The sequence below is a fragment of the Monodon monoceros genome, unplaced genomic scaffold, assembly GCF_005190385.1.
Source record: "Monodon monoceros isolate NGI ecotype Baffin Bay Population unplaced genomic scaffold, NGI_Narwhal_1 Super_Scaffold_21, whole genome shotgun sequence".
NCBI classification, from domain to species: domain Eukaryota; kingdom Metazoa; phylum Chordata; class Mammalia; order Artiodactyla; family Monodontidae; genus Monodon; species Monodon monoceros.
Genome location: NW_021703778.1, coordinates 132,056,182 through 132,072,781, shown reverse-complemented (window position 1 = coordinate 132,072,781; position 16,600 = coordinate 132,056,182). Strand labels below are relative to the sequence as shown.

General features: G+C 41.4%; 1 protein-coding gene across 1 annotated transcript in view; it reads right to left on the bottom strand.

The window, feature by feature from the left end:
- Window positions 1–476: 476 nt before the first annotated feature.
- Window positions 477–16,600, bottom strand: part of KIAA0586 (KIAA0586 ortholog) — a 150,805-nt gene continuing 134,681 nt past the window's right edge. The window contains exons 32-33 of the mRNA XM_029237836.1: window positions 4,974–5,041; window positions 477–836 (exon numbers count right to left, since the gene is read on the bottom strand). Of these exons, the coding sequence (XP_029093669.1) occupies window positions 4,978–5,041 (64 nt within the window). The 3' untranslated portion in view covers window positions 477–836; window positions 4,974–4,977. The remainder of the gene's footprint in view (window positions 837–4,973; window positions 5,042–16,600) is intronic.

Below are 16,600 nucleotides of genomic sequence, written 5' to 3'. Positions count from 1 at the left end.
TCTCTCCACCCCTATTATAGCCCCCTCTTCTAACTTTTCACTCATTCCTCTTCGCTGAGACTTCACCTTTAAAGCAGAAAGCTTATTTCTCATTGACTTTTTTTTTAAGTTTTTTTTTTTTTTCTGGTTTGTTTTTTTATAAATTTATTTTATTTTTGGCTGCATTGGGTCTTCGTTGTTGCATGTGGGCTTTCTCTATTGTGGTGAGCTGGGGCTACTCTTCATTGCAGTGCACAGGCTTTGCAGTGGTTTCTCTTGTTGCGGAGCACGGGCTCTAGGTGCACAGGCTTCAGTAGTTGTGGCATGTGGGCTCAGTAGTTGTGGCTCACGGGCTGTAGAGCGCAGGCTTAGTAGTTGTGGTGCACGGGCTTAGTTGCTCCATTGCATGTGGGATCTTCCCGGATCAGGGATCCAACCAGTGTCCCCTGCATTGGCAGGCGGATTCTTAACCACTGCACCACCAGGGAAGCCCGACTTATTTCTTTTTAAAATTCAGTCAGAGTTGTGAGGGAGCCTGAACTGATGTTCAATTGCTGCATCTTATTCTTCTTAAGTTATTTAGAAATTCCAAGCCAAAATGTGGCCCTACTATGTCATAAACCAGGCAAAGGAGAACCTAGGAAATTGGCAAAGCTAACTGGGCTAAAATAGAGTGAAAACTTCTTTCCTATATGTCTTCAATTTGGGAATAAAGTAGAGGTCAAAGAGACAAAGGCCAGGGTCTGGATAGGAATGCCATCTGTGGGACAGGTGCTCCAGATAGAAGTAAAGTGGATCAAGCCAGGAGGGGTGTTATCCAAATTGGTCGGGATGTGAGTGGTCGGGATTGAGAGAGTCTGTGGGGAGACACCAAACACAAACCTGGTTAGAAGGACAGTGATAATGACCTGTCATTTGTTGAGGGACAGCCATGCTAGACCCTCTTCATACGCTATTCACAGCTCACAGTCTCCTTACAAACAGGGTCTTAGCTTTTTCAGATGACAACGCAGACTTAGAAGGGTTACAGGGCATGCCCAAAGCCACAGTGCTAGTAAGTGACAGAACCAGAATTCAGGTCCAGATCCTTCTCACCTCAAAGTCTACATTCTTTCCAACAGGCTAAACTGTGGAAACCTAAAGGACTCAAGAGAAGTATATGAGAATAGTAAAGTCAGGGACCATAAGACTCAGAGGGGTGGGTCAAGGGGCCAGTTCCATCAGGTCTCCCTGTTCTGGATTTCTCCTAGAAACACAGGCTATTCTGCTGTATTCCTTTCATATACCATCTGGATACATGCTGTCTAGTGGGTACATCATCTTCACAGAGCCATGGGGAAGATAACGTGAAATAAATGTGATGGTTCCAAAGGCAGCCAGGTAGCTCTGCCAAGTGTCAGGTTGGATGTAAACAGTAGAGAGAAATGGAAGAGAGAGGGTGCCAGAGTCAATGACTGAATAATCAAGCATTAGCTCCAGGCTCTGTCCAGATGCTCATGAGGCTCCCTTTCCCAAGAGGAGGATCACTCAGAAAGATGTAATGAGAAACCGTGGAGCCTGACCAAGCAGGAAAACCAAGAGAGAAATGTGTTTTTAGAACATCGTTAGAGTATCAAGTGCAAAAGAAGGATAAACTAGAGAACAACTGAGATAAAGCGGGGACTTGGCCTTGGGAGGGGAGATTTGGGTACTTTGGGGGTGCAAGTCAAATGACAGTGACCTAAGGCAGGGGTGGAAGTGCTGAAATAAGTCTGACTTTGTCAAGAAGCATGATCATCAGGGACTTCCCTGGTGGCGCAGTGGTTAAGAATCCGCCTGCCAATGCAGGGGACACGAGTTCGAGCCCTGGTCTGGGAAGATCCCACATGCCGCGGAGCAATTAAGCCCTTGTGCCACAACTACTGAGCCTGCGCTCTGGAGCCTGCGAGCCACAACTACTGAGCCCACGCACCACAACTGCTGAGGTCTGAGCACCTGGAGCCTGTGCTCCGCAACAGGAGAAGCCACCGCAATGAGAAGCCCGCGCACCACAAAGAAGAGTAGCCCCCGCTCGACACAACTAGAGAAAGCTCACACGCAGCAACGAAGACCCAACGCAGCCAAAAATAAATAAACAAATTTATTTTTTTAAAAAAAAGAAGCATGATCATCAGAAGTAGATGGTGAGCAAGTCAGAGGCAGGGCATTAGTCTTGGATTAGAGAAATTGCAAAAGGAGTTATAGGTGAGGGAAGAAGAGGGAGGAAGAGATGATTCAAAGATGTAAGACAGAGGAATCAGTTGGTGGAGTGTGGTTCCAGATGAGTGGGGAGGCGTAGGATTCTGTACACTGAGAGAATTTTTCCTTAAAGGGAGTTGGTGAGGGAGGGAAGTAAGACTGATGATAAAGCAGACATTTGAAGGGATTTTTAAGTATTTCTCACAGGCGGTAAATAGACTCAGTTTTTTACTATTCCAACACCATGAAGGACAGACTTGATTCAGCAAGAAAAAGGAACAGAATAGCAGGTGTGAGTTCAAGTTCCTAGTTTGCTTCTTACTATCTCTGTGACCCTGGACAAAAATTCTGAGCTTTGCTTTGCTCACCTTTAAATTAGGGTGATTATATGTGTCTTGACTCCAGTGGTATCCTGGAGCCAGATTGCATCAACTCTCCCAAGCTGACTGTTAAATATCCAAAAATTCAGACTTGTTAAGTCATTGGTAGTTTGGAACTGGCCATGGTGTGAGCATTTACACCATGGAAATAGGCAAATGTTACAAAGCAAGTCTTCCCTCTTCCTTCCCAGGGCTTGCCACTGCCTGCTTCCCTTATAATATTGTCAGGCTGAAATGAGACACTGGCTGTGGAAACCCTTTGCAAATAACCAAGCCCTATATAATAGAAAGAGTTTTTATTATTAATATTAACAGGTGTGGTAGCATGACTTTTTCACATATTAGAGTTTTATTTTCCATTACCTGCCCACCATTCCTAACAGGTGGCCTTTTGTATTTCCTTTTCTTAGCAATATTTGCAGGGCAGAAGGCAAAGATGATTGAAAGCAATGGCTCTTCCAGTCTTATTTAAAGGACTATACTTGCCAAAGAGATAGTGTTAAGAGTAGGAAGGAAAATGGGAATATCAAAAAGGCTTCAAGGGGAGATTCAGAATAAGAGGTTCCCAATGGTCTGAGAAGGGGAGAGGTCAGTGGATTTTACAGGAGGTTGAAGTGGCCCTGGCCTGGATGCCTAACAACCCCCTGAGAGGCACGAGACCTCAGGAAATGGCTGCAGAGTGGATCTGAAAAACCTACCCAGGCAGGCAGCTTCTTAGACTCAACTCAGTATCCACGTGCATAAGACCACAGTCAACCACACTTGGATTCGGGATATATAAGACAGGAAATCCTGCCAGCAGGGCAGCAGCAGTGTTCCTTTTCCCCAGGAGTGATCCATGCAGCAATCCACATAGCCATCGCGGGCTCTTTTCTTTGGCTTCCCAGGGTTCCAGTACAAGAGAATGAGACCACATGAGGTAGGTGTGGGATCCCCGCCCCCGTCTAGACCCTCGTGCTGTACAGGAGCCAATATCTTCCACAGGCATAGCTGCCCAGTGCCCTCAAGGGACTTGCCCAGTTTCAAGAGTCACTGCTTTCAGGTAAGCCCAAAGCTATGCTTCCCTTCAGGTTCTTAGTTCTCCCAGGGCAGATACAATTCACCACGAAGGGTCATTTTTGCCACAAGTTACTATACCTAGAAATAACACAGCTGCCACAGTACCTTTCTCAGGTTTTCAGAGGAAACAGAGAAAGTTAACAGAAAGTAAAAACCTCAAGTTGAAAGGGAAAGGGTGTTTTAAAACACTTTACCAATGGTGGGCCCAAGGAGGCAGGACCCCGGGCACAGGGACCCCCAGCCTCACCAGTGACGCCTGTGTCCCAAATGTGGCCCAGAGGCAGAGACCCTGGACATAAAACATAAAGGTCATCCTGCTGGTGATTAAACAGAAGTCTTGTCTCCCAGACCCTGACTATTCCATCCACTGTTAAATCAACCCTCATAAAAATTATAGTAAAAAATTCCCCTCGACCTCTCCCTATACCTCAGGTTACAACTGCAGTAAGAATTTATTCATATCACTCTTGAGAGTGAACCAGTTAACATTTGCAGAGTGCACAAAAGATGAAAGATACATTAATAACAGTACCAAGCATGCACTGGGGACTGCTCATCCTCTGGGCACTTAGCAATCACAAATCATTCAACTGCTGTTTGCAAAGTATTATCCATCCATTCCTAGTGCAAACAACCTCCACTTTATAAGGGAATTCTAATCCTAAACTATCTTGTCATTTAAAAACATTACTTTTCAAGACCTGGCATTATGCTGAGTTGTTCTTTTAAAGGATTAATGAGAATCCTCATAGTTTGAAATAACTAAATGCAAGAACCACTCTTAATAAGTATTGTGTAAAGAATTTTTTCTTTTTAGAAAATAATATTTTAATTATAGAAGTAACACATTAGTACAGACTCATTATAAGAAAAATCCAAACAATACATTTAAAGTAAAAGTCTTCCTGGCCCTCTTCCCACCACGCTTCCCTCGTTGGAGATGACCAGGATATCAGTTTGTGGTACATCTCTCCTTCCCTTTTGCTCTACATTTATAGTTAATTTTTTGAATTATAAATGGCTCTCAGTAAAACTATTACAGTGTATGGTTTAGTCAGAGGTTCCTTGTCTCCTCTTTTTATAAGGGCTCTAATCCCATCACAAGGTCCCCACTTCATGTCCTAATCTAACCCTAATCACCTCCCCAAAACCCCACCATTTCCTAATACCATCCCCGGGAGGATTAGGATTCAACATACGAATTATGCAGTCCATAACAGTGTAGGTTCCATATTTCCCTGGAAGACATTAGATATACAGAGAGCCCTTCAGAAAGTTTATCATCCCCTTCCACCATGTGAGGATACGAGAACTCTGCAACCAGGAGAGGGACCTTACCTGACTATGCCGGCACCCTGATCTTAGACTTCCAGCCTCCAGAACTAGAAGAAATAAATTTCTGCTGGCTATTAAAAAAACAAAAAAACAAAAAAAGCTTATCATCAGGAAATGTTAATAGTTTCAAAATTAGCTACACACATGTTAGGGGAACCAAGAACTTGTTACTTTTCCCTTAAGAAACAAGAGATGTCTACAGAATAGGAGAGGAACGTGATCCAGCAGCTTCACTCTATAAACATTCCTAGCATCCAGCATCCCTGAGCAGTTCCAGCGCCCCAGAACCCTCCTGTGACAAGTCTGAAGAGAGCTAGCATTTCCAAGCCATGCGGTTCAGGCTCCAGAGCGCACAGAATGATGCACTCAGCTAAGTAACCGCTGCGGGCACTGCTCCCCGGGCCCACCCTCTCCCCCTCTGAAGTTTCCATTACCCACGGGCTTTGATCTGGTAAACAGATCTGAGTCCAATCACATGGCAAAGGTTGCCTTTCTCTCACTCTCCTCTCTGTGCCTGGGAGAAATGAACAATTAACAAACAGAAAGTGTTCTGTGAAAGTTCATTATTTTGTACCTGATTTGAGAAGACTGAAAAACGGCCCTTTCAAACAGTCTCTTTTGCCAATTTCCTCCCTTCCTTTCCCCCAGAACCTAAGCCCTGGGATTCTCCCTAGGAATTTTATAGAAACCAGCCCATCTGGAATATTCTGCTGACAGAAAGTCAGTAATTGATGTCAGCCAGAGAAAGCACAACTTCTGCAACTGCTTTAATTCCAGAAAAGTCTTGCCTCCCTTGCAGTGTTCACTTTGCCAGGCTTTGTGTAGCCTCAAGCACCTGAGAAAGTCTCCAGAACCCAGTGCCCAGTGGATGCTTGTCAAACTGAATTAATTGCATTGAAGTCATTTGATCTCTCTGGATCTCGTTTGAAAATGGGAATAACCATACATACTTCACAGTGTAAAGATTTATTTAATCATATTGTTTGGCTTCTCAAAAAATTCTGTTGGGTCCCTATCCTCTAAAGGATAAATGGGGTGCAGTTTCTTGCAGTTAAATGAGAGGCTTGGAGCTTACTAGATGAGTGCTGTTGAGTGGGTTATTTCATCTCTCTGAGTTTGTTTCTTCATTTGTAAAAATAGCAAAATAATATCTACTTTAGAGTGTTATTGTGAATACTAAATGAGAAGACATGGGAAGGTCATGACACAAGCATTGTCCATGGTAAGTGTTCTATAAATGCTAACTATTATTCTTATGTGCATAATCTGTACATTGTGGGCACATGACCAGAAATCAATAAATGGTAAGTGGATAAACAAATGAGAGAACATAGCTGTATCAGTTAGGAAAGTGTTGGGCTGCATGTGATAGAAACCCTGCTATAGCGACTAAACCAAGTAGCTGGTTATTTCTCTCATGTAATACGAAGTCCAGAGGTAGGCAACCCAGAGCTGACAGAACTGCTCAAAGAAGTCACAAGGGACCCAGGCCCTTTCTTAGCACATGGTCCTCATCCTCAGATGTGCTGTGTTCCATTCAGGAAAAAGTGGGGAAGGGTTTCAGTTGCCTCATCTGTAAAATGGGAATAGGCTCACTGCCTTCCCAGTGAGCCATTCTATGATTCACCAACCAACTCAGTATTAAATAAACACTGCTCATCTGGGATAACGACTTTTGTGGCTAGATTGTTTCATGTCCCAGAAATAAGCCATGTGGGTCTCAATTCCACTCACACTCATTGTTCATAATGAGAATTCTGAAAATATTTGGCAACGTGAAGAAAAGTTTATAAAAATGTTAAATACAAAAGGAAGGCTGTAACAGTTGGTCTAGGTACCAACAAGGACAATTCTAAGATATATTAAGTGAATAAAAGGAAGTCACAGACAACACTTGTAGATGATGTCATTTTTGAAAAAAAACCCAAAATTATAACAAAACAAAAACTGGTTGGAGAGAGGTAATAAAGACTTTCCCTGTTAGCTCTATAGAATTCTAGTTTTACATTTTTACAGCACATATATATTTATATATTACTTATCTAATAAAATTAATCTAAATTAATGATTTTAATTATGCAATAATGTAATTATATAAAATTATGTATGCATAGGGTAAAGCTTGGAGAGGATTCTAGGAAAATGAAAGTGGTAGCTGTGTCAGGCAGGTGAAATTATAGAAGAATTCCTTATTTGTGTTATTATTGATATGTTTCATGTATAATAAATATGATTTCCCCCCACAAGTTGTTCACATGAGGCATAGGTAGATTTCTATAACAACCCAAGTGGGGCATTTTTTAAAAGGTAACTGTGGGTTTTGCTGATTGTGAGATCAGACCAGTGCAGCCTCAGCTGGGAGCAAAGTTTAGCAGAGATTATCTGAGATGCTTGAAACCAAATTATTTTACCTGAACTTGGTGAAAACAGCTGTCTCTCCAGTTTCATTTTTTTCTTTTACCTCTAGCACCAAAAGCCAAAACACAGGACAAGAACTAGGATGGCCACTACTTCCTCTCTCCCTGAGATCCTGTCCACGCTGTGCGCACATCGCAGAGCTAAGCTGGTCATTACTGCCTGGCAAGGAGGGTAGTCTAGGGAGGATGGAGCCTGCTGGACAGGGTACTTTGCACTGCCCTGCAACTCTGCCATACCATTTCCAAATGGAAGGCCATTACCTGGATCATTAACCTTGACTCCTATATAAACCTAGTCACTCAAAGCAGCTCAATATAAAGCAGTTGTTGTGGGAAGGCTCCAAGTAGGGTGTAGAAATGCTGGTCAGGAGGTCCCTGCTAGAACATTCAAAACTAGCTACCGCTCAATGACTAGGTGCCCAGCACTGGGCTGTCCACTTACACTCAGGATCTCAGCTCATCCTCTTGGTGACATTGCAAGGTAGACAGCACACACACACACACACACACACACACACACACACGCACACACGCACACACACACACTCCCCATTTCATAGAAAGTCTAAATGACTTACTCACTCAAGACCACGTAGCCCATCGAATGAAACAGCTGTAATTCAAACCCACCAATTTTGAGGACTATAAAATCCATACTTTTAACTGGTTCAACATTTTTCACATGCATCTCCACTTGAGCAGAGTTTTGGTCCTTTGAAACAAAGAACCAATGCAAATTTGAGGAGCATGTCTTCAATGTCGGGCACAGGGGTGGGGGGGCAGGAAACAAAAGTTCTCTGAACACAATGCTGCAAACAGATTCCATGAAAAGGTAGCCGGGCTTAATTCCACCCAAGTGTGTACAACACGGCCTTTAGGCAGTTGGGTGTGTTTTCCCCCCAAGCAATATATCACCTGAGCCACAGTAGCCTGTAATGTATGGCTTTAATATATTACCAAGGGAAAATGTTCCAATGATTTACTGGGGTACAACATTATTGGTATTATGAGGCAGCATTAATCAAAGCTATGGAGTTGGCTTCTGCAAACCATTAGGTAAATCCCAAGCTCTAAACTTAATGTATTCATCTTGGACCACATTCTGGAAGGAATGAGAAGATCTCACTACTTTTGCTTTAAATCTGCCTTCCCATTGGTAAAATTAATGTGTGTGTGTGTGTGTGTGTGTGTGTGTGTGTACAAGTTACTCGAAATTTTTAAGGTGCATTTTAAGATGAACAATTGTTAAAAGGTCTCTCTTTACCATGAGTCTCCCTGAAGGAAGAAAGCCCAGTCCCCTAGTTATACATTCTGAGGAGAGAGGCCTGCCCTGAATTTCCCGTTTAGTTGCCAAACACAACAACCAAAATATAAAACCAGAAGTCATTCACTTTTTAAAAACAGTTTAACATTGCTTGTTGGAGGGATAGTTTATAAATACAAAGATCCTAAAAAGCAAACTCTGATGAAGGAAGTTATAGAATGGGGACCCACGGACACCGGATGAAGAACAGGGTTAAGGGTACATGCTCTGTTTCTCCTCTGTGAACAATATCTCCGACTATCTCCTTATGGTCTATACCCTGCTTAACACACACACACACACACACACACACACACACACACACACACACACACACACACACACACCACAGTCTGTTTACTATTCTTGAAATGGAGAGTAGCCTGACAGAGTTGTCAGTGCTGACATGAAGAAGAAGGGGCCCCAGGATAAAGGGTAAACCCTGGCGCTTTTCTGCATTTTATTTTCTCACTGTACCAAGCCGCCCTGATACAGTGTAAGAAGGCTTACATTTCTCTGCAATTTGAAGTATGTTCTACCAGAAAAACTGACCAACCAAAATAAAAGGGATATTCACTAGAGGTCAGTTACCACTTCTGGATTTGCCGCAAAGGGCCAGTGTCTCCTGAGTGTATCCAAGCTGCCGCAGGCCTGTGTGTGCAGGAGCCCCTCGCCTGCACAGCCCTCCACTACCCCCACCCGCAAGCCCTGAGAGAGACACGCGAAGGTGGGCAGCGTGTGTGGCCTAGTAGAGGGAGTTGTTGATGAGAGAGACAGTAGATGATGTCCTTCCCAGGGAAATACCCTTGACAATGAAAGAAAAAGAAAGAAAAGAGGCCAAATGATTGTAGGCCTGGGCAGCATTTTAAATCTGAGAGACAAGGAGTTCTTGCTCTCAGGAAGCTAAGTGGATGAGCAGACATTAATCAAATAAGAACCTAAATAAAACGTTAATTATCAGGCAGCCTTTGTACTAATCACCATTTCCTTCCAAAGACTCCATAGACTGCATTGAGAAATGATGCTTTTCAAGAGTTTAGCAGCTTTGTTAGTCTCCTTCCTCCTCCTGCATGAACAAGTTTATACTTATCTACAATTTATTTCACCAGTTTACATTCTTCAAGAGCCGATGTTCCACCTGACCTCAGAGAGCTGCACTAGCCAGCAGAGTTTTGCTATTCTGAACTGATTACTTTGTCGTGCTCTGAAGAGCCCTACTTCAGAAACAGATTACCAACTGGATATTTTAGAACTTAACACACCATTAAAAAAAACCTACAAGTGATCTCATCAAGTGTTGGTGGATGTTTAAAGTGAGACTTTATTAAAGTGGCCATGTGCCTGCCACCAATAGCTCTACACATAATGTCTCTCCTACTGCATAAAAATAGTCCTATTAATTTTTATTTCCGGATTCTTATCCACTGGGAGGATGATCGCTATGAAACATACCTGCATCCTGGACAAAGTAACATTTAACATAGTCTGTGAACCTTGAAGAGGCTGTGTATTCCCCTTCATTTTCATGGACACTAAATTCTCTAATGACGTTTTCAGCTGCTCCAGAAACCATTTATTTGATTGTTTATTTACCGAAAATGCACTTCAGGAGCATAAAATATCTATGTCAGGGTGAGGAAGAGGGATGTGAAACATCTTCTTTTATAAAGTAATTTCCTAATTCTGCCTGGCATGTTGATTGAGCAGAACTGACTCATGCGCTGGTCAACCAGAACATACCTCTTTTCCTGTTCAAGTCCCATTCAAGTTCACTGTGTGAGGCTCATTGTTCCTTGACCCCCAGATGACACCTCATGTGGGCCCACAGCTTATCCACTCACTATTATGCTATCATAATAGCATGATTAATTATTATACTACTATTAATTCTTAGATAATAAGTAAAATCACAAGTAATACAAGGACTCACAGCTATCCACTCATTCCTAGTTAACAAAAAATCCTCTGATCACTGACAATGACAAAAAAAAAAATCACAAAAATCGAAATGCCCAGTGTTACTGTGAGAATTCTGAACTGCATTTAAAGTCAAACCTTCTCCCCTCTCAAAGACCAGGGCTCCGCAGCAGGAAGACCTGCAGTGGGGAAGATTCCTCTCTATTTCTTTTTCTGTTTCTCCCACTTCTGCTCTCCCCAACTCACTAGGCTGCCCAGCCTCCTGAAAGGTTGTAGAATGGGGGAGGGGGAGGGGACAGCAGCATAAAAGATCTTACTTGACTGACACCAATATCACCTGGGGTGGATCGCCTCTTGCTGTATAGCTATCTTAAGCTGATGCTCCCTAAATTGGGTGAATGGTTCAAGCTGACCACCTTTCTTGTGGTGCGTTTCTGAGTTCTTCAGAGATCACAGTGAGAACATTAGACTATAATTCTCTTCACGTGTGTAATGCATTTTCCCTCTGGCTGGTTGTTTTTCTTTCTTCCTTTCAGCCCCAGGGAATTCCATTGTCCAACCCTGGATGGGGTCACATCACCCCTCTAGTTCGTCCTTCTAGGAAGATGCAAAATGCCTCCAGCAGGGCTCTCTCCCACATTGCCCACTTCTGGTCCAAGAAAAAACCACTCACATATCCCTGGACTTTCCCCCTCCCCCTTGGTGGGAAGTGTAGCTAGTTCCTGATACATCACAGTTGCTCTCGCTCTCTCTCCTTGCTGCATCAGGGTAATAGCCACAGCATCTCACTTTTACATTCCTGAGACAATAGTCCAGGGGGTTCCTCAAACTCCCAGGACACAACAAGGTTTCCAAGTGGTCTCCTTGAAGCTTCCTGTGCTGGGCCCCATCAAACTCACCACCACCCACACTGGAACATTTTCCCTTGGTAATATATTAAAGCCATACATTACAGGCTACTGTGGCTCAGGTGATATATTGCTTGGGGGGAAAACACACCCAACTGCCTAAGTTCTCTCTAATATCTAGCATCAGCCTTTTCTATCTATGAGGTGAGTGTTGGGGTCAGGTTATCACCACTCCCTTTGCCGGTCCTCCATGAGGGTCTAGTACCTCACTGTAGAATGGAGGCATACTTACCACCCATTATCTAGCCTTGGATTGGGAAAAAGAGTTCATTTTATCTGCTTGTTACAGGGGATTCATTTATTCCACACAAAGCAACTTGGCTCTCCTAGATGCTATCAGTGCAGCTACCACACCAAACCTGAGTCCCAGAATGCCTTGCTCCACTGCCTGCTCCCTATTGGTTGAAAGTTGGGAATCACTTGGACCAAAGCAAACAAGATAAAAGACATAACCCTCCCAGACTTCAGACAATACTACAAAGCTACAGTAACCAAAACAATGTGGTATTGGCACAAAATCAGACATATAACTCAATGGAACAGAATACAGAGGCCAGAAATAAACCCACACACCTATGGTCAATTAATCTTCGACAAAGGAGGCAAGAATATACAATGGAGAAAAGACAATCTCTTCAGCAAGTGGTGTTGGGAAAGTTAGACAGCCACATGTAAACCAATGAAGTTAAAATACACCAAACACAAAAATAAACTCAAAGTGGCTTAAGGACAAATATAAGACATGACACCATAAAACTCCTAGAAGAGAACAAAGGCAAAACATTCTCTGACATAAATCGTACCAATGTTTTCTTAGGTCAGTCTCCCAAGGCAATAGAAATAAAAGCAAAAATAAACAAATGGTACCTAATTAAACTTATAAGCTTTTGCACAGCAAAGGAAACCATAAACAAAATGAAAAGACAACTTACAGATTGGGAGAAAATATTTACAAATGATGCAACCAACAAGGGCTTAATTTCCAAAATATACAAAAAGCTCATACAACTCAATAACAAAAAACAAGCAACCCAATCAAAAAATGGGCAGAAGACCTAAACAGACATTTCTCCAAAGAAGACATACAGATGGACAAGAGGCACATGAAAAGATGCTCAACATCACTAATTATTAGAGAAATGCAAATCAAAACTACAATGAGGTATTACCTCACATGGGTCAGAACGACCATCATTAAAAAGTCTACAAACAATAGATATTGGAGAGGGTGTGGAGAAAAGGGAACCCTCCTACACTGTTGGTGGCAATGTGAAGTGGTGCAGCCACTGTGGAAAACAGTATGGAGGTTCCTCAAAAACTATAAATAGAGTTGCCATATGACCCAGCAATCCCACTCCTGGGCTTATATCCAGACAAAACTATAATTCAAAAAGATACATGCACCCCCATGTTCATAGTAGCACTATTTACAATAGCCAAGACATGGAACCAACCTAAATGTCCATTGACAGATGAATGGATAAAGAAGATGTGGTAGATATATACAATGGAATATTACTCAGCCATAAAAAAGAATGAAATAATGCCCATTTGCAGCAACATGGGTGGACCTAGAGATTATCATACTAAGTGAAGTAAGTCAGAAATAGAAAGACAAATACCATATGATATCTCTTATATGTGGAATCTAAAATGACACAAATGAACTTATCTATGAAACAGAAACAGACTCATAGACATAGGAAACAGACTCATAGACATAGGGGAACAGACTTATGGTTGCCAAGGGGGAGGGGGTGGGGGAGGGGGGATTGGGAGTTTGGGATTAGCAGATGCAAACTATTATATATAGGATGGATAAACAACAAGGTCCTACTGTATAGCACAGGGAACAATATTTAATATCCTGTAATAAACCATAATGGAAAAGAATGTATAGAAGAATATATATGTATAACTGAATCACTTTGCCGTACACCAGAAACTAACACAACATTGTAAATCAACTATACTTCAATAAAATAAATTAAAAAAAAATCACAGCACAACCCATTTTCTTTGGGGACAAGATTCACGTTGTTGGTCTTTCTGAAGCAGCCTCCTAAAGATACCCCTGGATTGCCTTGAGAGGCTCACAAACCAAACATTCGCACCAGCAGACCCCATCCACAGGGCTCACCCTTAAAAAAAATATGTAAAGAGGATCTCCCTGCTGCTCCTCTCTTAAGCTTCCTCCAGTTGGTTTAATGACTTTTATTTTGGTAGAACTGCTCTGTATCAATTAAATATGCTGCCAATATCCTGAGCCAATCTTGGACACTGAGTGCCAATCATCAGAGTTTAACTTTTATGGAAAGAAGACCTCTGAGGCCAGGTGAGCTTTAATTGCACTCTTTTGTTAGTTCAGAGCTTCATGTTATGCCAAGAAAGCATTAGCCTCATACCTTGTTTATACTAGAGAAGAATGAATGGGGGAAAATTGTTCCTTTTCCCCCTATTTCTAAATCACCCTTTTCTTAATAGGTTAAAGCTAACTTCTTATAAAACCTTAACAATGAAACATCGTGCTTGAAAGAAAGTCTCAGGTTCTTGGCACTGAGCATTGCCAGCCCTTCACGGTTAGATTTTCTTAGCTAGCTGTTCTTTTCCTTTCTGCAGGAATGCTTTCTGGTTTTTATAGCCAAACGGGATGAGAGAAGCAAAACAGCAAGAGGTATTCATGTAGTCATGTTACATTAAATTTCTCTAACATACTGTTCCATTAGAGTTTCCCTTCTTACTTACAGAATACCATTGTGTATACATTAGGATTTCAGTCCTCCAAAGTAGGCCTGCTCACAAGAAATAGGAGATTAAAGAGCTGATGTCTCTATAGAAAAAGAAATAACATGTCAGTTGTGTTTATTTGTTGGGTTACATGATTTATGCTTTCTCATGTGAAGATGGAGCAGAGAAAAGAGGACACGTGACATTGTTTAGATAATCCCTAAAGAAAGTTGGAGTTCCTCCTTCAGGAAAAGGGTTGCCTTTCATTTAAAATATAAATGGTACTGACAGCTTATGGGGAAGAGAAAGACTTCTTATGTTCTAAGAAATGAATTCAAGATGCACCTAATTTAGTCTCCATAGAAGGAGGATATTTAGCATTCTAAGGGAGAAAGGAAAAAAGGGGAGAAGATTAAGGAAGAATCCCATAAAAACAAGGAATTTAGGGGCCCCTTCATAAACTTTATGTCCAAATAGATATGAAAAGGATCAATGCAATTTGAGTTTAGAGTATACATTTTAAATTCTTTGGTTGCCCAAAACACATTTTAATTCTTTTCCACTTCTCTTCCTTCTAATGAATTCTCTATTCCATGTGGATGATTAAATCAAATAAAACAATAATGCTGGGCAAAAACTTTAGAAAACTCTAACATGAAAAAGAAAATATGTTATATAAAATAGATAAACAACAAGGACCTACTGTACAGCACATGGAACTATACTTAATATCTTGTAATAATCTATAATGAAAAAGAATCTGGAAAAGAATATATATATATATATATATATATATATATATATATATATATAACTGAATCACTTTGCTGTACACCTGAAACACTGTAAATCAATTATACTTCAATTAAAAAAAGAGAAAATATGTTGATAAAGTTTCTAAATAGATACTCTCTTTTACCTAGTTGTCTTTTCTATTGGAAAAATAGGTGGCAAAGAAGTACAATTCGAGCTCTGCTTTCATAGTCCATGATTTCACAAGGTGCCCAAATGGTGCGTATGATTATCATTAATAAGTATCAAAAAACTTTTGTACATTAAAGGACTACGACTTTATGCTAGGTGTTATATTCATTTTTTCTTTAAAATCATCATTGCTGCTTCACAGGAAGTTACACTCCAAAAGAGAAAATACAGATGTGAATGTGTAGCAAGAAAAAAGAGAACCAACTAAAAACAAAACTGGTTTATTGATTGTGTTGCAGAAGAGAAAAATCACAACACAAATACACACACACATTGATTAGTGTTACTGCAATAAACTTGCAGTAAAAGTGAAGATATAACAATGTACCTTCTAGAAATCTATTAGGGGACAACTTATACCATCTTTAGCACTTGGAGAATGGGAACCACATCTTTTTACCCCCAAGTAAGCCCTTTGGTGGATGGTCTGCCTGCCCTAAACCAATGTGGTCACAGAATGAGGCTATTAATTCATTGCAAATTGTCCCTTTTCTTATTGGGAAGCTTAAAGTCCCTGAAACTTGATGTATGTTCATCTTACAAGCAAGAGCTTTGTTTACAACAATTAATAGCAAGAGGGTCTTAGGTTGATACCAAGAACCAGATTATTACCTCTCAAAAAATTATCCTCCCGAAGGAGAAAGATTCGTATTGAAAGGGGAGGATTTCAAAGTCGCTTTAGAGCTGTGCCTCTGGGTGTTATTTTTCAGGCATCATAAAGCATTTGTATTCAGCTGCTTTTTGATCCAAGTAAAACACTCCTAAAGATAAGTGAGGTTTGTTTCCTTAGTTAAGGATATCTTTAAGTGACAGACGCAGGACAATAAAAGGCCTTTTTCAGGAGCATATAAACTGGAACAAGGACAAACAAATTTCAAGACTGTTGAGAGACTGAGAAACCTAACAGGACACCTCACATTTAACACATTCTCAGTGGACTTCAGACTTCCTGGCTGTTCCTGAACTATTTCCCGTGAAGCAAGGCATCATATATCACTGTCAAAACACACTCTGGCTGCTACTTTCCACAGCACTCGGACAAGCCCTCAACAACTCAGTATACTGGAGACCAGGGCTTGGAAGAGCAGGCAGTTTTAACTTGTGGGAATGACCTCACCATCGCCCGTTGTGCATATGCATTCATTCACTCGTTCATTCAAGAGACATCTGAGTTCTGCCTCTTCTAGTAATGGTTCCCAATCCTGACTAACCATCAGAATCACCTGGCCCTTCTACCCGCTGTTGATTTGGTGGGTGTGGAGTGGGGCCTGTGCATCTTGGTTTTTAAACTGTGCAGAGCCAGATTTGGAACCACTCTAGTGTTTTCAGGATATCATTGATGAGAGGAGACTTACTTGCAGAGGGAGATCATCT